Raw genomic sequence first — 27,004 nt, 5'->3', positions numbered from 1 at the left:
CGCAATTTCTCCATAGTGCTAGCTGGTAACATTCCAAAGCTGGAAACCTGAGCCCATTTTGTAATTAACTGATTCGCTTTCTGTAGCGGGTTTGGATGAGAAACCTGTCTATTATTTTTACCAATAATTTTGTTTATGCCTTTCCAGGCTTGGCCCAGGGGAGTATGCAGGTTAAGTCCACTAACAAAACCCTCCCATTCATTTTGTCTCAGTTCAGTCATTCTCTCCCTTGCCGCTGCAAGCGCGGCCTGAAACAGTTTTAACATTTGAGGAGTTCTAAGGCTCTTATATGCTTTACCTGTCTGTCTAGCAATTGATTTATGTTCTTTCAGTTTAGCATCATCATAGTACTGGTTGTGTCTGATCTGCTTGCCGGCACGTCTTTATTTGGTGTGACTCACTATTTTTTATTGTCTCATAGGTTTTATTCCCTAATTTATTTATCATAAAACTGTTGTACATTCTCAGGCTCATGATTGTCATACCAATGTTCTATGCTGTCTATTAAGAACTTTTCTTGCTCTTTCCTTACTGTTAGCCTGCGTCTACTCAGCTTAGTGCCAGGTAGGTCAACATTAGCCACGTGTATGTTAGCTGTTATGGCTAAATGGTCAGACATTAAGTCATCCATAATATCAGTCTCATGAGTTGTGTATGACAGGTTAAAGCCAATGCACCTATCGAGTACTCCTCCATATATTTGTGTTGGTTGATTCTTACTGATAATGATAATTTGAACATCACCATATGCATCGAGAAGTGCCAACAATCTTCTCCCGTTGGTGTTTGTGAGTTGATTCTCTAATTGTTTGTGTTTAGCATTTAAATCCCCCAATTAAGATTGTAGAGTCAGTATGTGCAAAATTAGGTAGGTCAGTATACTGGAAGAGGCCAGTAGGTGCATAGGCATTCAAAACATTAAGTGTAGAGTTACCAACGTGTACCCGGATACCATGATATTGAAACCTCTCTCGTTATTGAGCAGGAAGTGGCTCATGTGGCAGTAATTTTTTAACATACATGAGACGCGTATTTTTTAATCTGGGATTATAACACTAATAACTAGGCAGATTCTGCGGGGTTCTACCTGCAGGAGTAAGGGTTTCTTGGAGGCAGACAGTATCTATGTCTTTAGTCATAACCTTATGAGGAGTAGCGTAAATTGAGACGTACACCGTCCGCAACACCAGTGACAGGTGTACAATTGGGCACGCCTGTCACAGGTAGTCACGGAAGTCACGTCTCAGTGGGTGTAAGAGGTTCCCCTGGCGCGTGAGGGTAGAACGTTCCTCGTCTCCTGGGACGTTGTGTGTCGCTATGGGGGTATAAGTGTGTAAGGGTAGAATGAGTAAGTATAGGAACAGGTGTGGATCAGTAACATCAGCAAGAGCAGGTGTGTGAAAAATGAAAGTGAGTGTGTTTTGAGTTAAGGGGACGTTCGGTGTCTCCCGAGACGTTGTGTCGCCCGTGTAAGATGAAAGTGAGCGTGTTTTGTTCGTAGAGTTAATTATTATTATTATTAACACCTTTATTGACAAAATTAATTACAATTTTGCCTAATCTGAGGATTTTGATAGTCTTATTAAAGTGAGGATAATGGTGGTATTCACTGTCACGCAGGATAGAGGGTCATACATAAGACAATAGGTCTAAACTGTAGGCTGAAGCACATATATATCATGGTTACAATCAATGTTTTAATGTATGGATATGTGAAAACTTTCTACTGTGCACTGCCACACAAGGGCAGGGATGGGTTCATAAGTGATGCAGCTTAGAAGTAATATAAATAAAAATTGTTCTTCATTCTTTAAAATGGACAAGCAAATTTTGGATAAATTGTTAGGATGTCGTCCAGAACACCTGAGTCAATAAAATTTATTTATTTATTGATTTATGCATATACCAGAATGTACATTGGGAATGTGAGGATACAAATATGGTAATTACAGTCTTGTAAAGCCACTAGTACGCGCAGCGTTTCGGGCAGGTCCTTAATCTAAGAAAATTTTAAGTAGGTAAATACTTGCAAAATTTATAAAAAATGATAACAGTTACATGGCAAGAAAAAAAAAAGATGAGAGAAAATTGTAGGTACAGTATATTAAAGCACATAGGTAGATAAGATTGATTGCAATGACAGCTTGAATGGTAGTTGACAAAAATTGGTAGGCACAATACAGCATATGGCTAGCACATAAAAGAAGACAACAATGAACACAATGATAAAGTTGTTTGGGTTAAATACATAAAAATTAGGAGATTGGGTAACACTAGGTACAGAGCAAATTTAAAGCTCAGTGTAGGAAACTAAGAAGATGAAATTAGGCACTTTTTGGTTTTGCTTTTAAATAAAGCAAAAGTTTTACAGTTTTTCAATTCACTTTTCAGCTAGAAAATGCAAACCTGAACCAGTGCCTGGAAAAAATAAGCGCAGTAGCGCTAGAAATATGTTCAAACCGCATACCCCTAAGAAAAAAGAGAAAGAGATGCAGATTGGAACGGGAACGTCGTTCCCTATATAGGCGAAGAAAACGAATCGCGGAACAACTTGAGAGTCGCACCCTTGAGTTGTTTGAGGTGCTTCCGGGGCTTAGCGTCCCCGCGGCCCGGTCGTCGACCAGGCCTCCTGGTTGCTGGACTGATCAACCAGGCTGTTGGACGCGGCTGCTCGCAGCCTGACGTATGAGTCACAGCCTGGTTGATCAGGTATCCTTTGGAGGTGCTTATCCAGTTCTCTCTTGAACACTGTGAGGGGATTGCCAGTTATGCCCCTTATGTGTAGCGGAAGCGAGTTGAACAGTCTCGGGCCTCTGATGTTGATAGAGTTCTCTCTCAGAGTACCTGTTGCATGAAATTTTGCAATTGCACTTTCCAGTTTTTATTCTAAATTGCTGTGCTTAGCCTGGTTTAATTAATTGATATGCTTCTAATTCCAGCCATTTTAATGAAAGATTGGTAATTTAATTCACAATTTTGCTTGTTCTTAATTATTTGTTGCCTAGCCCAATTTAATAATTTTATTTGTGCCATTTTCTTACTTTAGCCAAGTTGATATTTATTTTGAGTGTTTATTTTTGTGTATACCATTTCTGATGCCAGGTGCACTTAATTATAATCTGCGTTCAAACATTACTTCCACGGCTGTGACAATGCCTACCACTGTTGAAACCCCTTCAGACTCAACGGGAGCAGTTGCTCGTCCCAATGGCCAGAGGTCAGCTCAGGAAATGACTATTCCTCTTTTTGCTGGTGAATCCCGCTTATTAGAATCATGGTTTAGTAAGGTTGAAGCGAAAACAGTTGCACGTTTTTCTAAGCCTACTGATGCCGAATACTTAGCAATTGCACGGTCAGCTGTGGACACAACCAAAGGTGATGCACGTGTTGTTGATGATGAGAAAGCCATTGTTAGCCTACAGTCTTGGTCTCAATTTAAGGATTTCTTTCGCCGGCGCTTTGTTAACAAAGGAGACCTAGACCCGTATAGGTTAGTCAAGAAAATTGCCAATGCCACCATGCAGCCTGGTGAATCGTTTAATGCGTTTACTAGCTGTCTCGATCAGTATCTGTATGCCTTAGTTTCTGCTATGAATAGTTCGTCTTGGTTAGATAAAGACAATAATCTGTCCCCTGAGGCTATGGCCAAGATGATAGCATTTGGGACTTTAATGCATTTTGCCCCAGAGCATACTAAACTGATCATTGAGCAACAAAATTTTGGTGTTAAACATGAAATTGGTGAAGTGTTTGAGGCTATTAACAATGCTGCCGATAAACTAGTTCTCCCGACAGACTCGTAGTTGGACCTCGGCTGGTCAGATATACACCTTGTTGTCTCAGTCAATAAATATACAGAAGTGCCTACTGTGTCTACATTCAACCTTACAAGGCAACGAATACTGCTGGATGGAACTTGTACAGGGCAACACACAAGACTTGTTGATGTGGGCTTGGGTGGCGGTGGTGGTGCAGGTTCCCACGTGGCGGGGAAATTAAAAGACGCTGGCAGCGAATTATTCTCCCCTTAGATGATGAAATTTCGTTCTCTCTTGCAAATATTGCGCTTTACTTTTGAAATCGTCGACCTAGAGTAGTGGCTGATAACAGGAGCCCGGACTGGTACAATAATTGATGCGTGGGTGGCAGGATGGCGGCTTATGGAGGCGGCTGATGGCGGTGGCGGCTGGAACACAAAGCGATGTTGGGTACTTGAATTTTCATTTCCCGAAAAATAATTCTGGATCCCACTGCTGCTATCAGTGGAAATGTACAGCCAACACTGCGGCTCACGAAACAATGGAAACCAGATGACGAGGCAAACTTCATTCCCACACGTTGAGGCGACAATCTCTCCAGGTCCTGAAGATCGGCGACATCCACCAGTAAAACGTCCAGGATAGCAATCTCCACCACAGGCCAATCAGCAGGCGCAGAGTAGTCGAGCGCCACAGTATCGATGTGCCGAATGGGGGCACCAAGCGACGCCATAGCGCCAGTCGCCTCACCGGTTATCCGGCGCACCAACAGCGACCCTCCTTCTGGCAGCACCATGCAACAACTGGGGAGCTCAATCACGACTGCCCCCTCCAATGGCAGGGCAGTGAATCTAGTATTGTTTGGTAGAGGTAAACAAATTCCAGTTAATGCTAATGCTAGAATTCAAAGATGGGCATTGCTACTCTAGCAGTTTGAGTATAATTTAGAGTTTAAGCCAGGCAAGGATAATATAGTAGCTGATACATTAAGTAGATTGCCTGTGACAGAAGAATTGAATTCTAGTATTCCAGTGGAATATGTTAACCTGGTGGAATCTATGTCTTTTGAGGATATTTCATTCTAGACTATTAGGAAGGCAACTAGTAGAGATCCCAAATGAAATCTGTTGATAAAATATGTCAAATATGGTTGGAATAATACTTTATTATTGTCAGAGTATGCTGCGGTAAAGGCTGACCTTAGTATTCACCAGGATGTACTCTTGTATAGGAATAAAGTGGTGGTGCATGGGGAACTAAGATGTAAGACTGTTGAACAACTGCATGTAGGCCATAATGGCATAAATGGTATGAAAGCAGAAGCTAGAAGTATAGTTGGGTTTGGTGGCCAAAAATAGACCAGAATATTGCTGAGGTGACTATAAATTGTCACATTTGCTTTAAGAATTATTAGAAACCACAGGCCCCAGTACTTTCCTGGTCATGCTCTGGGAAACCCTGGTCTAGACTTCATATAGATTATACTGGATCTATGGATAAGAAATATTACCTGGTGGTGGTGGATTCATACACAAAATTTCTCGATTTCATGTGTGCAATTCCACCACATTATCTGTAACTTGTGAACTGCTAAGGAAATCATTTTGTAATTTTGTAATTGCCAGACATGGTTGTGTCAGACAATGCTCCTTATTTTGTTTCTGGGGAAATGGAGAACTTTTTTTTTTAGAAAAAATGGTTTTAATAAGCATGTAACACCTGTCCCCTATAATCCTTCTTCAAATGGTCTGGTGGAGAGAGCAGTGAGATCCTTGAAGGAAGGGTTACAGCGGTTTACGGAAGGTACTATTAATTACGGAAGGTTTTGTAGATTTTTGTATAATCAAAGAAGACCTGTTCATTCTACTACTTGTAAATCTCCTTCTAAATTACTGTTTAATAGGCACTTTAAAGTGCACATGGAAGCATTAAAGACAGATCCAGATAAAGAGAAATCGGTAACTAGCTTGGCCAGTCAGTTGGCTCAGGGAGAGAAATTGTTCTTTAACGAGGGGGATGCAGTATATGCAAGGAATTTTGGAATTGGTAAGCCTTGGGTAGAAGGAAAAATTAGGGTAAGTCTTGGTACGCAGGAATTTCACCGGGTAAGTGCAGAGTTTTGGGAACATTAATTGGAAAAGACATGCAGATCAACTCATGTCAAGGTTCATGGGGAATTTTGAAGACCCTTCAGGTGGGGGGGGGGGGGGGGGGCAACTTGTTTTTATTGTTTTATTTATTTATATATACAAGAGTTCTTACATTCATGTACAGCCACTAGCATGCATAGCGTTTCGGGCAGGTCCTTAATTCTACGTTCCCTGGAATACTCCAAATAATAATAATAATAATAATAATAATAATAATAATAATAATAATAATAATAATAATAATAATAATAATAATAATAATATTTTATTCAGGAAAAGTACATACATAGATGCAGAGTTACAAACATAATATTGGATTAATAGATAGAGCTAGTACATACAATATCTTAAGCCACTAATACGAATACCATTTCGGGCAACAACCAGGTACCCATTTTTCTGTTGGGTTTGTGACAATAATCTCCTTCAAGAGATTGAGCCTGCTCTTCCCTCCACAAACACGTCGTTGAAATTATATAAAACGACTATGGAAGACATGTCCAACAACAACAACAACACCAGCAAGGCTTGCCAGGGTGAGCAAAACATATGCAGCCAGCCACCTGTTCGGACTCAAACCACCAAACTACATGTTGATCGCTACCGGCTCCGCTGATTGGTCGCCGGTCTGGCTGCACCTGCACTCGCCCCCCATACTACTTGATGTCTGGGGTCGCCCCAACCTCCTACCTCAGAATGTTCAGTGCTCTCGTTGTCACCACTCCTCCCGGCTAGACGCTAGCGTGTACTGAGAGAAGTGGTGGCTTAAAGCCAATATTCCAGCACCTCCCATTTACTTGTATATTGCACTTCTTGTTATTTTGTCTTAACGTAACTTTTCATTGTGTCATTTAAGTATTCTTATTATTTTGATTGATTGATTTTATTATACAAATTTGTTTGTGCATTTTATTCATGTTTTGATTTATTTAACGTAATTAAAATTTCATTGTTAAAGTTTACTTGTGTTTTGTGTGTCTTCTCCTTACCTTACCACAGACGAAGTTCCAGTTTTTTCTATTTTTTTTTATAACTATGTGACGAGGCCATACCCCTAGCCTTAAACAGCCGAACACCAACGCGTTACCGTCACAGGTTAAACAGTGGCTACAGTTAAGGATTTGCGTCCAGTAAATCCTCCCCGGCAAGGATACAAACCCAGGACAAAGCGCTCGCGAAACGCCAGGCGAGCGTCTTACCACTACGCTACGGGAATTGGTCTGATACCTGATATCAGACCAGTGATACCCATCCTAATAATGAAGGGGTAGCAGCACCTGCAGGAGACAGGGAGGCAGAGCAAGGGGCAACAGAGGGTAACTGGGATGACTTCAGATGAAGGTTCCCCAGAAGTAACAGGTCGGGACTCCCAGTTGAGAAAATCAGGAAGATTCATACGATCGCCTGAGAGACTTAACCTGTAGGGGTAGAATTTATATAAAAGGGGAGGAATGTTAGGATTAAGGTATTTTGAAGGATTAAGTACTACATAGATTAGGTGTATCATGTTTTGAGCAGATGTTCTTTTGTTTATAAGCATTGTAAATAGTAAGTCATGTAACATATGACATCATTGTTGTTGTTGGTGGAATAAAGCCATGTGGAGCACATGTTGGTTTCTCTTTCTGCCCAAACATTACAACAGGAATAGCTATATTTAAGTGCGATAAGACCACAGAAGATAACCAACTGCGATAGTCCTAAATCGCAGCTGATAAGAATAATAATAACACGAATGTAATCTCTTGTTGCTCAGGTGAATAATTAAACAAAATAACTGTTTTAATTGTAAAATTAATTGTAAATTAATTGTATAATTAATTGTAAAATAATTGTATAATTTAAACAAATAAATTTACGAAACTTAATTATATTTCTGTGGGGGAGTCCCTACGGCTCCCTGGAGCTTATCGGGCTAATGTATGTTATATTAGACCGGGACATTAGCTAAGGAGTTCAGACCTACCAGGGACCAGCGCCAGAACCTGGCCCCTTCAGAGAGGTTTCAGGGAGCAATGGCCCTGGAAAACCCCTTTCTGTTTGGGGTTTTCCTTATCTGCCATCGACCGTGGTCAGGCACCCAGAAAGGTAGGCATAACAAAACAAACCCCACATGGTAAAAAACTAAAACAAAAAACCGAACAGAGAGGTAGAAACTCCCTACAATCCCAAGGAAACAAGCAAACATCACACTTTACTGCCGCGCCGATCGTCCGCGCAGCCCTCCCCACCCCGAGAGGGGGGAGGGGGAAGCACTGGTCCTACCGCGCCAAGCTTCAGTTCATAAGCTAATGTCAACTGCGATAGACGCTTCTCTGGCCTCAGTTTCCTAGGCGGTGTTTGCCTTGTGTGGCGTTCACTGCCGTGTATTGTGCTGTGCGGTGGCCAGGAGTACCTCATCAGTGCCAGGGGCTGCATGCGCTTAGTGGCTTACTTCCCTAAGCGCCCTGTGAGTACTGCCCCTGCATAACAGGGTTATCTTCCCTGGGGCGTTTGGGAACCATTCCCGTAGAGGTTCTTGCTGCTCGGCATTTACCTCGCCCTTGGGGCCAGCTGGGGCTGGGGGCCCTTGTTTGGCCCTGGGTAGGGATTGGTATTGTGCTGGTTAGGGCGTCAAGGTGTTGCGCAGCCTGCCACCTAAGCGGCGACTGGTTCCTGTTGCATCTGGAGACGGTGTACTTTTACTGGGTTTTTGTTTTGTTTTTATTTTCATTCCTGGTGAGGGTGTGCCCAGTGTGGCTATAGTTCCACTGGTAGTGTTTGGCGGCTCTCTGCTAGGCCCCCGTGATTGTACACGTCGCAGGGGTTTTCAGTGCTATCCTCTACCCTCTTGTTATTTTTGGGTTTCTTAACTGGTTAGCAACACCTTGCCCGGGCTTCCCGTTGCAGTCAGCCTACGGGCCCTGGAAACCCCTGTCTGGGCTCGGGGGACCATTGAATGTGTCTTCCGGGTTCCAACCCGTCTTGTACGGGATCGTTGGTTGTTGTGCCCTTGTTTCCAGGTGACAGTCGCCACTTTTACCTCCGTCATGTTGCCTGTTAGGTCACTGACACCTTGACCCGGAGTCTTGCGAGAGAGATTCTCTGCTGTTCTCCAGTACTCTCCTGATGTTATTACTGTTCAGAGTACAGGCGGCATCCGTGTTGCAAGCTAGGTTAGGTTGCTGCAACATGCTAGGTTGGTTTCCCACTCGGATGCCCCGAGGCCACCCCGTTTTGGTTAGGTGCTGTTCGCCCCTTTCCCTCCCTGTTCCCGGCTCTGGACCGTCTGCGGGTTGCGGGGTTTAGTTGGGGCCGAGACTTGGGTGGTTTTCGGGGGCTGCCCCATTCGGGTTGGGGGACGGAGGTTTTCGAGCCTGTTCCTCCTGCCAAGGCTTCTGGGTCTTACTAGCGGCCCTTTCTTGCTGCCTTTCCCATGGACTCTTCCTTTTCTTTAAGGGCGGAGGGCTTGGAGGACGACTCTGCCCCGGGGCCTCTGTTGCTGGTTCCCGGGGCTGTGGGGGATGCCTGCTAGCAGTTTATCGCCCATCCAGTCTGCTTGCTTCCCACTTTTGCTGGCATGTTTTCGTATCTTTAGCGTCGGTCACAGCCCTCTGTTCTGGCGACCATTTTCGTCTGCCGGTTTCCCGGTGTGGCCACCAGGGCAGTGTTGCGATTTGTTTACATGCGCCTGGGTGTGCGAGCGAGCTTCTTGGGTGAGTTTTCACCTTTTTTCAGGGGTTTTATTCTCCTGTTGTCGTTTCTTTGCTTTTCTGGTGTTTTCTGCCCGTTTCCTGTTCCCCTGGGAACGTTTGGGTGTTGATTTTACACCAGGTTTCCCTTTTTGTCTGTTTTGGGTCTGGGCCCTTGGGTTTGGGCTCGGTGTCCCTGGCTGTTATGCTTGCTCCCACACCTTGTCCCTCGGTTTTCGGTCTGTTATGACCGTTTCCCTGGGGGTTCTCTCTGGGGCTGTGCTTTGCCTTTCTGTGGTGTTTCTTCGCCGGCAAATGTGGTGGTTTGGCTCCCCCTGGTTCGATTCCGGGTTCCTTTGGGTTCTTTGGTTTCGTTCCGAAGGTTTCTTCCTCTTGGGCCCCCTTTGTGGGTTCAGGGGGCTTTGTTTCTTCGTGTGATCCGGTTCTGCCTTCTGGAGTTCCGGGGTCTTCCTGACTTGCAGACTGATCTTTTTGGGTCTTGGCACATGTTGTGGTTGTGCTGGGACTTTAAGGTTTTGTTGTCAAGATGGGCCTTTTGATGCAGTTTTGTGCCTTCTTTGCCTGGCCGGCCTGATGCTCTCTGCCCACTGGTCGGCGGCTTGTACTTTTCTTTTACAGTGTATGTGTGTTTGTGTACGCATGTACATGTGTATGCTGTGTGTGTGTGCACATGTGTATACACACGTGTGTGTACCATACCTTGTGTGTATGTGTATATGTATATGTATGTGTATATACATAATGTGTATGTGTGTGTACTTTTTCTTTCGGAAGGGGCTCTGTTCCCTTCTCTGTTGACGGGGCGCTGGGGAGCAGCTTGCTCTGTTGACTCTCGCATGGTCCCGCTGTTGGTGGGCGCTTTTGGTTGTCTTCCTGCCTCTGGTGGCATCGGTGGAAGGCTTCTCCCCCTTTGGGGGGGTTCAGAGCTGGCGGGGTGGGCTTCTTCCCCTGCGCTTCGTCATGTCATCTTAGTGGGTGCATTGGACGTGTTCGATCCGCCCCATCCCTCTGGGGCTCCCGTCTGCACATTGCAGTCATGGGCCTTTCGCATCTGCGGTTCTTCTGGATTTCTTCAGTCTGCGCCCTGGATTCTATGCCCTCTTCAGAGGACTGTTGTCTCCTGTCCGGCTTCTATTGGGGCCAGGTGCCTGGATGGTGGCCCTGGACCTCCAGATCAATTCTTGGCACGTTCCTCTCCAGTTTTCCGGGACTGGCACAGTTGGTGGTGGGGCTTCAGGCTTGCTGCTTTTGTTGCCTTCCCTATTTTGTAATGGGCACTTGGTGTATTTTTGCATCTTTACCGGATCTTAGTGCCCTGTCTGAATCTGCTTGAGATTCGGTGTCTGGCCTACCTCGACAAGTGGATGGTGTGGGCTCCCAGTCGGTCCGCTTGTCTGCTTGCCAGGGGTGTGGTTCTTTCCAGATCGCCGGGTTTGGTTTCCTGGTGATCTGGAGGCCATTCCATCTGTTTCCGTCCCGGGTTCGGACCTGGGCCTTGTTTAGGGCTATTGGGCCACTCCTTGTCTTTCCCTCCAGAAGTGTTACTGCGGCTGTGGTCCCGCCTTCGACTGTTCATGAGGGGGTCCCGGGCTGCTCAGCAGTTGCTTGAGCGGTTGTGCAGGTGTCTGAACTTCGACGTGCTGGTCTGCCCGTGGGGTCGGATTTGGCTTCTGTGTCTGTTTGGTTCCTTTGGAGACTCCCCTTCTGCCTCTTTCAATCGTCGGGTTCGTTCCTCCGGGGATCTTGTGTTGGTGCTGTGTCACCAACTTCCTCTTTGGGGTTTTCAGGGTTCCGTGTCTTGGCACCTCCCCGAGCCTTCGCTCGATGTGTTCACGGACGGGTCATCTCTCAGCTGGGGCTTTGTGACTAGTGCTCACCAGGTCGGCCGAGGATGGTGGAGTCTGTCCGTCCGTCGGGCTCACAGCACGGTTCGGGAGTTCGTGGCTGTCTGGTTTGCGCTTCGAAGGGTTTGTGTCACTCGGTGCCCTACCATTCGGCTCCGTTCATACTGTTCTCTGGCGGTTCTTGCCAGAACCACAGGGTTTCTCTTAGGTGTTAACCTTTGGGGTTGGTTCCTTAGAGTGGCTCATTTGCTGGATTCTTGGGGTTTGGCTAACTGTGAGGTTCATGTCCAGGGTGTGTCCTGCGTCCTGGCGGACAGCTGTCTCGGTTCATTCTTCTGTTCGCGGATTGGCCAGTCGTCGCCGACTCGTTTTGTTGGCTCTGTCAGACTTATGGACTCGTGGCCATGGACGTCTTCGAGTCGGCATGGTCTAGGCGTCGCCCATTTTATGTGGCGCCCTTACCCACCTGCGTGGCGTTCACGGTGGATGCTTTTCGGCAGGACTGGTCGAGGTGGGGGTACCTGTTCCTCTTCTCCCGGTCCAGCTGTTGCTTTGGGTTCTGGCTCGGTTGCAGCCTATCCCACGAGAGCAGTCCTTATGGTTCCTTGGTGGCCAGCCCAGCTTTATTTTCAGACGCTGCTTGATAGGTGTCCGAACCCGGGGTGTTTTCCCACAGCTCCGCCTCTTTCGGCAGGTCGGATCGGTCCTGTACGTGACTGGTTCGGCCTTCTCCTCGGCTATTTGCATCTGGTATTTTGACGCGGGTGTCACCATCTCTGTGGTGTTCGGTTGGCTTTGTTGACGGTGTCCCACCTGCGAGCTTCGTCTTGGCGACAGTATGACGTTCCTAGTGTTTCTATGCACTTTTTCTTGCTCTTCGTAGGTTGTCATCTCTTTTGCATCGGGTTGTCTTGTCCTTTCTTGGGTTTTCAGGACTACAGTTATTTGATGTTTTTACTGTCGCCTCGTTTTGTGCGGCGCTGGCGGAGCCGCTCTGGCTTGCGTTCGGGGTGGACGTCACATCTGCCCCGTTTCTTACGCTTTCTCGTGTTTTGTTTCACCTCCGGCCTGCTCATGCGTCGCCTGAGCTGTCCTGGTCCTTGATCAGGGTACCTTCTTATCTTCTCCTCAGTTTGTGGTAGCCCCTTCGGTTCAGGTTTCTGCTCTTTGTTACTGGTGGTAGCTTTATATGTGTGCAGCCTTTCTGCGACCTGGCGACGGTCGAGACGGCAGCTTTCCGGAGGGGTTCTTGGGTTATTGATGCTTGATTTGATTGGCCGGGGGTGCGTCCTGTGTTGTCTGGTTGTGCTTTTTGCCGTTACCTGCGTACCGTGTCTGGGGATGCGCTGTGGTTGATCCGGTTCCCCTCGTTCCCTGTTTTCAGGGCTCTCGTCCACAGAGTTTTTCAGTCTTCCAGCCTGCGGTCTGTTTTTGCGCCCGTGCTGTTCAGACGTTTGCAGCTTTTGCTGCTATGTTGGTGACGTCTAGGGCTCTTTTCGGGCGCAGGGATTTGAGGGTCACACAGGTTCTTGGCTGCCCATTCTTTATGCGCGTCTGCTCCTGTGCATTCTTGTTGCCTTGGGTTGCAGGTTGCAACCTGTTGTCTCGGCTTCCCGTTGCGGAGTTTGTGGCGGCCGCCTCCCGGGTTAGCCCTTTCTTCTCCTTCTCTTTGGGTATGAAGCTCCAGGGAGCCGGAGGGGCTCCCCACAGAAAACCAACGTTGAATGTAATGAAACGCCATTTTCTGGGTGAGGCCCTGAGGCTCCCTGGCAACCCTCCCTCCCACTAGTCGGCGGTTTTTTCCCGTTGGTTGAAGCTTAGCTTCCGAACTGAAGCTTGGCAGCCGGCGCGGTTGGTCCGGGGCTCCCCCCCTCCCCCTCTCGGGGCGGGGAGGGCTGCGCGGATGAAAGTGTGATGTTTGTTTGTTTGCTTGTTTCTTTTTGATTGTAGGGAGTTTCTACCTCTCTGTTCGGTTTTTTGTTTTAATTTTTTTTACCATGTGGGGGTTGTTTTGTCATGCCTACCTTTCTGGGTGCCTAACCCCGGTCGATGGCAGATAAGGAAAACCCCAAACAGAAAGGGGTTTTCCAGGGCCATTGTTCCCTGAAACCTCTCTGAAGGGGCCAGGTTCTGGCGCTGGTCCCTGGTAGGTCTGAACTCCTTAACTAATGTCCCGGTCTAATATAACATACATTAGCCCGATAAGCTCCAGGAAGCCTCCGAGGCTCACCCAGAAAATGGCGTTTCATTACAATCAACGCTGGTTTTTTATGTTGATTAATGAGATTTTACACTCCACGATATGATGGATTAAAATATATATTAAATACAAATTAATTCCAACATTCAACTTTCTACAATAGTACAGTCCACTTCCATGTCATCAAGTTAAACAATAATATTACCGAATTACAAACGAAATATATATTTCATTAAAAAAATGTACACACACATTGTGGAAAAACCATAAAGAAACATCATGGATATTGATAGAGGAAGCAAGCAAGCCCCACCGCTTGTAAACATACAGACGAACTTAAAGTTTAGGAGACAAACTTATGATATTGTGAGATCTTGAACTTTGGCTATATAAAGAATTTAATACCAAATATTTATCATTTTTGCCTAATTACGAGAATGTGACTAAGCTAGCTAGCCTGCCTTCATGTCTGGCTGCTAGCCTGCCTTCATGTCTGGCTGCTAGCCTGCCTTCACGTCTGACTGCTAGCCTGCCTTCATGTCTGGCTGCTAGCCTGCCTTCATGTCTGGCTGCTAGCCTGCCTTCATGTCTGGCTGCTAGTCTGCCTTCATGTCTGGCTGCTAGCCTGCCTTTATGTCTGGCTGCTAGCCTGCCTTCATGTCTGGCTGCTAGCCTGCCTTCATGTCTGGCTGCTAGCCTGCCTTCATGTCGGCAGGCTAGCTAGCCTGCCTTCATGTCTGGCTGCTAGTCTGCCTTCATGTCTGGCTGCTAGCCTGCCTTCATATCTGGCTGCTAGTCTGCCTTCATGTCTGGCTGCTAGCCTGCCTTCATGCCTGGCTGCTAGCCTGCCTTCATGTCTGGCTGCTAGTCTGCCTTCATGTCTGGCTGCTAACCTGCCTTCATGTCTGGCTGCTAGTCTGCCTTCATGTCTGGCTGCTAGCCTGCCTTCATGTCTGGCTGCTAGCCTGCCTTCATGTCTGGCTGCTAGTCTGCCTTCATGTCTGGCTGCTAGCCTGCCTTCACGTCTGGCTGCTAGCCTGCCTTCATGTCTGGCTGCTAGCCTGCCTTCATGTCTGGCTGCTAGCCTGCTTTCATGTCTGGCTAATAGTCTGCCTTCATGTCTGGCTGCTAGCCTGCCTTCATGTCTGGCTGCTAGTCTGCCTTCATGTCTGGCTGCTAGTCTGCCTTCACGTCTGGCTGCTAGCCTGCCTTCATGTCTGGCTGCTAGCCTGCCTTCATGTCTGGCTGCTAGCCTGCCTTCATGTCTGGCTGCTAGCCTGCCTTCATGTCTGGCTGCTAGTCTGCCTTCATGTCTGGCTGCTAGTCTGCCTTCATGTCTGGCTGCTAGCCTGCCTTCATGTCTGGCTGCTAGTCTGCCTTCATGTCTGGCTGCTAGTCTGCCTTCATGTCTGGCTGCTAGTCTGCCTTCATGTCTGGCTGCTAGTCTGCCTTCATGTCTGGCTGCTAGTCTGCCTTCATGTCTGGCTGCTAGCCTGCCTTCATGTCTGGCTGCTAGCCTGCTTTCATGTCTGGCTAATAGTCTGCCTTCACGTCTGGCTGCTAGTCTGCCTTCATGTCTGGCTGCTAGCCTGCCTTCATGTCTGGCAGCTAGCCTGCCTTCATGTCTGGCTGCTAGTCTGCCTTCATGTCTGGCTGCTAGTCTGCCTTCATGTCTGGCTGCTAGCCTGCCTTCATGTCTGGCTGCTAGCCTGCCTTCATGTCTGGCTGCTAGCCTGCCTTCATGTCTGGCTGCTAGCCTGCCTTCATGTCTGGCTGCTAGTCTGCCTTCATGTCTGGCTGCTAGTCTGCCTTCATGTCTGGCTGCTAGTCTGCCTTCATGTCTGGCTGCTAGCCTGCCTTCATGTCTGGCTGCTAGCCTGCCTTCATGTCTGGCTGCTAGCCTGCCTTCATGTCTGGCTGCTAGCCTGCCTTCATGTCTGGCTGCTAGTCTGCCTTCATGTCTGGCTGCTAGTCTGCCTTCATGTCTGGCTGCTAGCCTGCCTTCATGTCTGGCTGCTAGCCTGCCTTCATGTCTGGCTGCTAGTCTGCCTTCATGTCTGGCTGCTAGTCTGCCTTCATGTCTGGCTGCTAGCCTGCCTTCATGTCTGGCTGCTAGCCTGCCTTCATGTCTGGCTGCTAGTCTGCCTTCATGTCTGGCTGCTAGTCTGCCTTCATGTCTGGCTGCTAGTCTGCCTTCATGTCTGGCTGCTAGTCTGCCTTCATGTCTGGCTGCTAGTCTGCCTTCACGTCTGACTGCTAGCCTGCCTTCATGTCTGGCTGCTAGCCTGCCTTCATGTCTGGCTGCTAGCCTGCCTTCATGTCTGGCTGCTAGTCTGCCTTCATGTCTGGCTGCTAGCCTGCCTTCACGTCTGGCTGCTAGCCTGCCTTCATGTCTGGCTGCTAGCCAGCCTTCATGTCTGGCTCTCTCACTCGGGGAAGTGATACTGGCACACAAAGCGCAGAGTGTTGGAGCACACCATGTCGATGAGCATTGGTTGCTTTACAGAGTAGAAGCCGGCGCAGAACTCTTTGTCCTCGACGTTGTTGGGTTCGCCCGGGGCCCAGTCGTTCTCCTTGAAGGGGGTGCCGTCCAGCCACTTGAAGTTACGGTTCTTGAACTCGTCCTGACCCCCCACGAACACCTCGAGGCTGCCTGCAGGGGCCACAGTCCCGGGGACAACACCAACGCAAACATAATTGTCATCAACTATTATCATAAATTAAACATACAGAATTTACATTGTCAAATGCATGCACCTAGAATTCTCATACTGTACTTGGAGAAAAACATTACAGGCAGGATATATATATATATATATATATATATATATATATATATATATATATATATATATATATATATATATATATATATATATATATATATATATATATGCGAACAAGCTTGAATGGTTCCCAAGCCAATATGCAACTGAAAACTCCACACCGCAGAAGGATTCGAGCCCAGACAGTCAGGAGCACTGTGCACCTTGGCGTGCCTGGGTCCTTAACCGCTTGACCACACTGACTGTACAAAAATGTTGTGAGACTTACGTACCCAATAGACAGGCTGTGTGGTCAAGTTATCAATTGTTATTTGCTATTACTGTCTCAATTCAGTGATCTTCATTTTACTTCATTGTTTCTATTATATATGTATTTGCATTTTTTCTTTTCTTTTTTACCATAATTGTTTTATATTTTTAGCAGATTTAGAGCTTTACTGCTCTGTAATGGCTTACCTTATTATACCTCGACTCCATTGCATCCACATGCAAGCTGATATTGATCCTGATCAAAATCTACTATCACAAATATACAATAACCAACACATTGATCGTCACCACTGCAGGTATTACACAGCTGTTGGCTGTTGGTCCAGACGGGATCTCACCATGGGTACTGAAAGAGTGTGCAGAGGCACTTTGCTTGCCACTCTCCATAGTGTATAGTAGGTCACTGGAGACAGGAGACCTACCAGAAATATGGAAGACGGCGAATGTGGTCCCAATATACAAAAAGGGCGACAGGCAAGAGGCACTGAACTACAGGCCAGTATCCTTGACTTGTATACCATGCAAGGTGATGGAGAAGATCGTGAGAAAAAACCTGGTAGCACATCTGGAGAGAAGGGACTTCGTGACAAATCGACCACATGGGTTCAGGGAGGGTAAATCTTGCCTGACTGGCTTAATAGAATTCTATGACCAGGTGACATAGATTAAGCAAGCAAGAGAGGGGCTAGGCGGACTGCATTTTCTTGGATTGTCGGAAAGCCTTTGACACAGTACCGCATAAGAGGCTGGTACATAAGCTGGAGAGACAGGCAGGTGTAGCTGGTAAGGTGCTCCAGTGGATAAGGGAGTACTTAAGCAATAGGAAGCAGAGAGTTACGGTGAGAGGTGAGACCTCTGATTGGCGTGAAGTCACCAGTGGAGTCCCACAGGGCTTTGTACTCGGTCCTATCTTGTTTCTGATATATGTAAATGATCTCCCGGAGGGTATAGATTCATTTCTCTCAATGTTTGCGGATGATGCCAAAATTATGAGAAGGATTAAGACAGAAGAGGACTGTTTGAGGCTTCAAAAAGACCTAGACAAACTGAAGGAATGGTCGAACTAGTGGTTATTAGAGTTCAACCCAACCAAATGTAATGTAATGAAGATAGGTGTAGGGAGCAGGAGGCCAAATACAAGGTATCATTTGGGAGAGGAAATCCTTCAGGAGTCAGAGAAAGAAAAAGACTTGGGAGTTGATATCACCCCCAGACCTGTCTCGTGCAGCACATATCAAGAGGATAACATCAGCATATGCCAGGCTGGCCAACATACGAACGGCATTCAGAAATTTGTGTAAAGAATCATTCAGAACTTTGTATACCACATATGTCAGGCCAAGTTCTGGAGTATGCAGCCCCAGCATGGTGTCCATATCTAGTTAAGGATAAGACTAAACTGGAAAAGGTTCAAAGATTTGCCACCAGACTAGTACCTGAGCTGAGAGGTATGAGCTACGAGGAGAGACTGCGGGAATTGAACCTCACTTCGCTGGAAGACAGAAGAGTTAGGGGGGACATGATCACTACATTCAAGATTCTGAAGAGAATTGATAGGGTAGATAAAGACAGGCTATTTAACACAAGGGGCACACGCACTAGGGGACACAGGTGGAAACTGAGCTCCCAAATGAGCCACAGAGATATTAGAAAGAACTTTTTTAGTGTCAGAGTGGTTGACAAATGGAATGCATTAGGAAGTGATGTGGTGGAGGCTGACTCCATACACAGTTTCAAGTGTAGATATGATAGAGCCCAATAGGCTCAGGAATCTGTACACCTTATGATTGACGGTTGAGAGGCGGGACCAAAGAGCCAGAGCTCAACCCCCGCAAACACAACTAGGTGAGTACAAGCACACCAGTCAAAGAACAAACTCCGAAATAACACCTGCTTATCAGTATTCAACCAAAATATCAGATCACTTGGTAAACATTTTGATGGTATAAATGCACTACTCGCAGCACTAAGTACTAAACTATCGTTCATTATTTTAACAGAAACCTGGATAAGTAAAGTCCATACCCAACTTTACAACTTAGTTGGTTATAAAGCTATTCACAACTGTGGGCCTAAACAAAACAGGAGGTGGCACAGCTATATACTACCAAGATACCTTCATCTGCAAACGTGTCATTAGTGATAGAGACGACTACTGTGAATATACCTTTGCTCAATTCTCAATTAAATCCATTAAATCCTCCTTGACTATTGGAACCATCTATAGATTTCCCAATACAAACATAGCTGAATTCTCAGATAACTTAAGGAATCTTATCATAAACAACAACCTCAACAAAAATCACATTATTCTGGGAGGAGACTTCAATATTGACCCCCCCTCCCTGTCCAGCTGGTTGTTGCCGTGAGGGGGCTGGGTGGGCGGCTGCCGGAGTGTGAGGGGGCTGGGTGGGCGGCTGCCGGAGTGTGAGGGGGCTGGGTGGGCGGCTGCCGGAGTGTGAGGGGGCTGGGTGGGCGGCTGCCGGAGTGTGAGGGGGCTGGGTGGGCGGCTGCCGGAGTGTGAGGGGGCTGGGTGGGCGGCTGCCGGAGTGTGAGGGGGCTGGGTGGGCGGCTGCCGGAGTGTGAGGGGGGCTGGGTGGGCGGCTGCCGGAGTGTGAGGGGGCTGGGTGGGCGGCTGCCGGAGTGTGAGGGGGCTTGGTGGGCGGCTGCCGGAGTGTGAGGGGGCTGGGTGGGCGGCTGCCGGAGTGTGAGGGGGCTGGGTGGGCGGCTGCCGGAGTGTGAGGGGGCTGGGTGGGCGGCTGCCGGAGTGTGATGCTCCTTAAGCAGCCCGTCCTCCAAAAATTTGGAGGTAAATGTACACAGCCCCATAAGTGCAATCATGTACTATGTATGACTGTGAAGAATTGTACTTATTTACACTTAGTAATTGAACACTTAGTAATTAATTAGTAATTTACACTTAGAACTTAATTGAAGTTCTGACAACCATGGGGAATAGACCTTCAAAACCAGTCCAGATTCCCGGTGGAGGAGATTTCAGCAAATTCAACTTTAATAATAAACAGATAAACTGGGAGCAAATAAACCAGGACTTCACAGGAATAAACTGGGAAGAACAGCTAGAAAATGCAAACCTGAACCAGTGCCTGGAAAAAAGAAGCTCAGTAGCACTAGAAATATGTTCAAACCGCATACCCCTAAGAAAAAAGAAAAAGATATGCAGATTGGAACGGGAACGTCGTTCCCTATATAGGCGAAGAAAACGAATAGCAGAACAACTTGAGAGTCGCACCCTATCTCAAGAACGGCGAAGAAGGTTAGGTAGAAAAATAGAAACAATTGAACGCAAGCTACAAGAATCATACAAAACCCAGGAGAGGCAAAGAGAGCAAAAGGCCATCAGTGAAATAGAGAGAAATCAGAATTATTTTTTCTCCTATGCAAAATCAAGATGAAAAAAGCACATCTAGTATCGGGCCCCTGCGAAAGGGAGATGGAACTTTCACCGATGACAACAAAGAAATGAGCGAGTTACTGAGGAAGCAGTACGACTCTGTTTTCAGCGAGCCATTAAACGCACTAAAGATTGATAACCCAAATGAATTTTTCATGGATATGATACCAACATCAAATCATATATCAGACGTCACCCTATCCCCACTGGATTTTGAAGAAGCCATAAACAGTAATGCCTATGCACTCTGCACCAGGCCCGGATTCTTGGAACTCCATATTCATCAAGAACTGTAAAAAAACACTATCTCAGGCCCTTCACATTCTGTGAAGGGCCTGGATACTGGCGTTATCTAGGCGATCAAAGCCTAGATACTGGCTGTTATCCCTGACATACTAAAAACAGCAGAGATAGCACCACTCCATAAAGGAGGAAATAAGACAGAGGCAAAAAATTACAGACCGATAGCACTAACATCGCACATCATAAAATTTTTTGAGAGAGTGCTAAGAAGTAAGATCACAAAATACATGGAATCACAGCATCTCCATAACCCTGGACAACATGGTTTCAGAACAGGGCGCTCTTGCCTGTCGCAGTTGCTGGACCACTATGATATGGCATTAGATGCTATGGAAGACAAACAAAACGCAGATGTAATTTACACAGATTTCGCGAAAGCTTTTCATAAATGTGACCATGGTGTTATTGCACATAAAATGCGTTCAAAAGGAATTACCAGAAAAATAGGCAGATGGATCTACAATTTCCTGACTAACAGTACCCAATGTGTAATAGTCAACAAAATAAAATCCAGCCCATCAACCGTGAAGAGCTCAGTCCCCCAGGGTACTGTGCTTGCTCCAGTACTTTTTCTGATCCTCATATCGGACATAGACAAGAACACAACCTATAGCACTGTATCATCCTTTGCAGATGACACTAGGATCTTCATGAGAGTAGGCAACATAGAGGACACGGCAAACCTCCAATCAGATGTAGATCAAGTCTTTCTATGGGCTACAGAAAATAATATGGTGTTAAACGAAGATAAGTTCCAGCTCATGCGCTACGGAAAAAATGAAAATATAAAAACGGAAGCCACGTACAAAACTCAGGCAAATCATAGCATAGAACGAAAAGGCAATGTAAAGGATCTGGGTGTACTCATGTCGGAAGACCTTACCTTTAAAGAACACAATAAAGTAGCCGTCACAACTGCAAGAAAAATGACAGGTTGGATAACAAGAACTTTTCACACTAGAGATGCTATACCGATGATGATACTTTTCAAAACGCTTGTGCTCTCTAGAGTGGAGTACTGCTGCACAATGACAGCCCCTTTCAAAGCTGGAGAAATTGCTGACCTGGAGAGCGTGCAGAGATTCTTTACTGCCAGAATCCACTCAGTAAAACATCTAAATTACTGGGACCGACTAAAGAGCCTTAATCTGTACTCCCTTGAGCGCAGGCGGGAGAGATACATAATAATTTACACGTGGAAAATAATTGAGGGGCTGGTCCCAAACCTGCACACAGAAATAACATCACATGAGACCAGAAGACATGGCAGGATGTGCAGAATATCCCCGTTGAAAAGCAGAGGTGTAACAGGTACTCTGAGAGAGAACTCTATCAACATCAGGGGCCCGAAACTGTTCAACACGCTTCCACTACACATAAGGGGCATAACTGGCAATCCCCTCACAGTGTTCAAGAGAGAACTGGATAAGCACCTCCAAAGGATACCTGATCAACCAGGCTGTGACTCATACGTCAGGCTGCGAGCAGCCGCGTCCAACAGCCTGGTTGATCAGTCCAGCAACCAGGAGGCCTGGTCAATGACCGGGCCGTGGGGATGCTAAGCCCTGGAAGCACCTCAAGGTAACCTCAAGGTAAGGTAGTATTAAATCGCACCGTCATATATATTGTGAATATTTGAGTTTACCTAAAAAGCTGAATAGAAAACCACGACCTAACCTAACCATCTTAGTTTGTGAAGATAAGCATTTTATTGCATCTTAATTATGACTATTACTTAATCTATAGCTATATTGATATTACTTCAATAAATTTTAAAGTAACTCAGGATATTTTCAAATTTTGTATAAAATCTCTATTGTTTAATAAAAGTGAAAAAGAAAATCCTAATATTTAAAACTTGTTAATAGCAACTGAACTTTAAAATTTTGTCTTAAAATTTCAAGTGTCCTAACAGAAACGAGGAGACTTAAATCGGGGGAGGGGGATGGGTAAATGTAACTCGGGGGAGGGGGTTGAGTAAATGTAACAGCCCCGTAAGTGCAATTATGTAATATGTATAACAGTTAGGAAATGTACTTATTACACTTAGTATTAAAACGTACTGTCAATTTGGAGGATGGGTTGCCTTAAGACAGTCCTCAGGCCTTTTGTAGCCTTGTGCTCCTGCTGCTGTCCTCTCTAATTCTGCTGGACACCTTTTCCTTTTGTTTCGTTTTTCTTCCCCCCCCCCCTCTTCTCCTTTCTCGTTGTCATATCCCGCTGACCTTGTGCCTGTTTTGATCATTCTTTGGGCCTTCTTTTGGTTTGACGCCCGGGTGTTTGAGGAGGCATACTCTTGCACCCGTAGAACTGTAGTACCCAACGTCGAGAGCGAGGGGGAACCTTCTATTGTCAATCCCCCTTTCGTCACTGAACCCGATCTCGACGGACTGACAGTTCTTAAGGTGGCGTTTGTGGGGCGTATACTCACGACGCACCCCTATGGGGCCCCAGCAAGATCGGCAATGTGTCTTTTGTTGGGTGTCCTGCCTCTAATTGTGGCTCCGTGGTGGGTGTGGGGGCACATTCGTGAATGAACGTCTTACTTCTCATCTCTATGTTGCAATCTGTTCCTCTTTTACCTTCTCAGGCTTGTGGGGTGGGCGACCAAACCCCCGAGTCGGACTGTGTTGGAAGACCGGGCTCTGTAGCCCCTGCTGCATTGGGCCCTGACCTTGCTCCTCCTTTGACCCTCTTGACTACTCCCCTCGGCTCCCCTCCCTCCTATGTGTTTGGGTCGAGCCCCAAGACCCCAGTGGTGACTACCTCGTCCCCGGGCATGGCTCAGTCTCTAGTTGTGACTACTGCGCCTTTTAACCCCCTCTCTCTGGGCGTTCTCAATGCCATCCTCGTCACCGCCGCACTCGTTCGATTCCTTCCCGTACTGATGCATATCAGGCCTTGTTTGGTCCCGCTTCGTGGGCCAAATACTTCGATCTCCTCCCTCTTGATTCTATGCCTCCTGACGATTTCTCCCTCCATAGGCACCTTGTTGATTCCGTAGATGCCTCTGTTACTTTCCACCCCACTCGTCTCGGTACTAGTGTCGTTGCTGCTCCTTCTCAGGATGCAGCCTCCCACTTGGCCGCCTTGTCTTGCCTTGGTGAGACCCCTGTTTGGGTCTCCAAGAATGCTCGGTTGAATGCCAGTGTTGACACTATTCTCCTCCCACCCCATGTTGCAACCTATGTTCGGAAACTCCAGGACTGCCACGAAGATATTTGGCATATTCGCGAAGCCCAGGGCCATTCTGTCCTACAGGTAGACTCGTTTACTCGTTCCCCTCGCAGTCGTCGCCGTCAACCCCTTCGAGTTGTGAAGATTACCGTTGATGGTAGGACCCTTCCGCCCTCTGTCATTCTTGCTGGTGCCAGGTGCTCCATCCAGGAGTACATTCCCTCTCCTCGGCTCTGTAATAAGTGCTGGAGGTTTGGGTATGGTGCCCTCCGCTGCTCATGGTACTGTCTCTCTCTGTCTGCAAGGTGATTAGTCACAATAACGTGGCTAAAGTATGTTGACCAGACCACACACTAGAAGGTGAAGGGACGACGACGTTTCGGTCCGTCCTGGACCATTCTCAAGTCGATAGTCTCTCTCTGTCCTTTGTGTGGGGGCGAAGGTCACTTTAAATCGGAGTGCACTTCTCCCAAGGCTCACTGCCTCAATTGCGGTGATTCCCACCCTACCTTCTCCCGTGTGTGTATACATTACAAGCTTTAAGCAGCCGTCCTCAACTTGATGCACCTGGAGCGTTTGTCTTTTCCTGAGGTGAGGCGCCACGTTCGCCGTCTCCCACCTTATGCTAACGTCTCTTATGCTCGTGTGTTGCGCTCTTCCTCTCCTCGTCCTTCCCACCTTCCTCAGACACAAAACCGTTTCCAGGCCTTTGACCCTGATACGCCCACTGCCCCTCTGTTTCTTTGAGTTCTGTCCCGAAGGGTCCCCCTCCTGGTCCTCTGTCTGGGGTTCCCCTTCTTTCTTCCCGGCCTGTCATGTCTCCTGTGTTTTCTTCCTCGTCTCCCTACGATCCTCCTTCCCATCCTTCTCCTCCGTCTATTGGCTCTCCTTGCTGCCTGTCAGTGCGGGCTGCTCTCGTTCTGCTTCTCCTGTTGAGACACTGGAATCTCTTGCCCAGTACATTGTTGCTGGGACGCCTGTCTCTTTGAGTCAGAAGTGTAAGCCTGGCTCCTCTCCTTCCTCCTCCCCGGTGGGTAAAAAGGCTTCGCTTTCTTCCTTGCCCCCTACTTCTGACTCTCTCGCTCCGACCCCTCCCGTTTCGGTGGTTACGCCCCCTGTTCTTGCTATGGAGGTCTCTTTGGCCCTCGCTTCCCTCTCGGACACTGTTTGTTCCATTTATCTTCCCCCAAGTGTCCGTTCTCTCTTCCCGATCTGAAAGACCTACTGGACTCCTTGCCGGAGCCTGTGCTCCTGCTAGGTGATTTTTAATTGTCGTCATTCCCTTTGGGGTGATGTTCTGACGAACACCCGGGGTCGCCTTCTTGAGCCGTTTATCCTCTCTTCTTCTCTGTCTCCTCTGAATTCTGGTAAGCCCACGCATTTGGACTCTTGGACTCGCACCTTTTCCTGTCTTGATCTTTCTCTTTGCTCGTCGTCGTTGTTACTTAGATTTCACGTGGCAGGGTCTTGATGACCTCCATGGCAGTGATTATTTCCCCATCCTTGTTACCTCTTTCTCTTTTCACCCTCCCCTCTCCTTCCTAGGTGGCAGTTTGCTAAGGTAGACTGGAAGCTATTTACCGTCAATGCTGCTCTCTCTGACCTCTCCTTTCTGCCTCTCCCTTGCTCTTTCCTCCTTTTTCATGACACCGTCTTCGACGCTGCCCTCCGCTCTTCCTCTCGGGGATCACGGAAGTGCGTTCCCTGGTGGAATGCAGACTGTGCTCGGGCTGTCTGCTGTAAGCGTGCAGCCTGGAAGAGACACCGCTGCCGGCAGACGGCCGATTCTTTTCTTTTATTTCGGAAGGCGAGTGCGGTGGCCCGTACGGCCATCCGTACGGATAAACGTGAATGTTGGGCGTCTTATGTTTCCACCATTACGTCCGAAACTCCTCTGCCGCAGATCTAGAAGCGTATCCGCAAGATAGTGGGTAAGTTCGTTTCCCGATGTCTCGCTGGTCCTTCACCTCCAGTGGTACTCTTGTGGCGGCTCTATTGCAGGTCGCTACCGAACTGGGTTCCCACTTTTCTTCTGTTAGTTCTGGTTTTCATCATCCCCAATCTTTCCTTCTTCGTAAACCTGTCCTTGAATCTCGTCCTTTAGATTTCTGCACTCATCTTTGACTTCCCTATAACGATCCCTTCTCTCTCTCTTTCTCTTTCTGAACTTAGGTCTGCCCTGGCCCTCTGCGGTTCTACGGGGGCAGGGCTCCGATGGCATTCATTATGAGATGCTTCGCCATCTCCCTCCGTGCACGTCTCAGTAGTTACTGAGTCTGTATTATCGGATCTGGGACTCGTCGTCAGTCCCTGAGGGACTGGCTCGATGTTGTTGTCCTCCCTGTTCGCAAAGCAGGTTCTCTGGGAACATCCCCTAAGGACTTTCGCCCTTTTGCCCTCACAAGATGTGTTTGCAAACTCTTTGAACGTATAGTTAACGTTCGTCTGATGTGGTTCTTAGAACACCATCACCACCTCACCCCTTCTCAATTTGGTTTCTGCAAGTGCCACAGCACAACAGATGTCCTGGTGAACTTGGAGGTCTATGTTCTTACTACTTTTTTTTCGGCGAAGACCTCCGTTGTTGCCGTCCTTTTTGACCTGGAAAAGACTTACGACACCTACTTGGCGATATCATATTCTATCCCAACTTCATTCTTTTGGCCTTCTTGGTCATCTCCTTCTCTTTCTCCGAAGCTTCCTCTCTCGTCGTTCCTTTCGGGTGAGGCTTGGTACCTCTCTCTCTCTCTCTCTGCCTCTTATCAGCAATACTGAAGGTGTGCCCCAGGGTAGTGTTCTGAGGACTACTCTTTTTCTGGTTGTCCTCAATGGTCTTCTTTCCTCTCTTCCTTCTGGCGTCTTCTTCGCTCTCTATGTCGACGATCTTACCCTTTGCTGTCAGGGGGATGATTTGCCTCTCCTTCAACGCCGGCTTCAACTTGCGATTGATGCCGTGTTGTCTTGGGCCACCGATCATGGCTTCAGGTTCTCAACATCTAAGACTTGTGCTATAACTTTTACTCGGTAGCATGTCGTTCTTCGTCCTTCTTTGTCGCTTTATGGTCACCCCATTGTGTACAAGGATTCCGCTAAGCTTTTGGGGTTGATTTTTGACACTCTTTTGTCTTGGTCGCCCCATATCTCTTACCTCCGTGTTGAATGCTCTAAGGACCCTTACCCTCCTTCGGGTATTGTCCCATACTTCTTGGGGAGCAGATAGGCACACTCTCCTTGCTTTACATTCCTCTCTCGTCCTGTCTAAGCTCGATTATGGTTGCCCTGCTTTCTCGTCTGCTTCTCCTTCTACTCTTCGCCGTCTTGGTGCTTTGCACCATACTGGGTTGCGCCTTAGTTCTGGTGCCTTTCGTTCGACTCCCGTCCTCAGCTTGTATGTTGACACAGGCTTCCT

The 27,004-nt window shown here is 47.3% G+C and overlaps 1 protein-coding gene and 1 long non-coding RNA gene across 2 annotated transcripts in view; one reads left to right on the top strand and one right to left on the bottom strand.

The window, feature by feature from the left end:
• Nucleotides 1–4,615: 4,615 nt before the first annotated feature.
• LOC138365798 (uncharacterized) lies at nt 4,616–12,731 on the top strand. The gene is made up of 2 exons (XR_011229005.1): nt 4,616–6,314; nt 7,004–12,731. It is a non-coding gene; the product is annotated as an uncharacterized lncRNA (long non-coding RNA).
• A 3,141-nt stretch (nt 12,732–15,872) lies between these two features.
• LOC138365797 (C-type lectin-like) overlaps nt 15,873–27,004 on the bottom strand; it is a 202,881-nt gene continuing 191,749 nt past the window's right edge. The window contains exon 4 of the mRNA XM_069326251.1: nt 15,873–16,297. Within this exon, the coding sequence (XP_069182352.1) occupies nt 16,071–16,297 (227 nt within the window). The 3' untranslated portion in view covers nt 15,873–16,070. The remainder of the gene's footprint in view (nt 16,298–27,004) is intronic.

Source organism: Procambarus clarkii, chromosome 18 (assembly GCF_040958095.1).
Source record: "Procambarus clarkii isolate CNS0578487 chromosome 18, FALCON_Pclarkii_2.0, whole genome shotgun sequence".
Lineage (NCBI taxonomy): Eukaryota > Metazoa > Arthropoda > Malacostraca > Decapoda > Cambaridae > Procambarus > Procambarus clarkii.
This window is presented reverse-complemented; position numbering and strand designations above follow the sequence as displayed.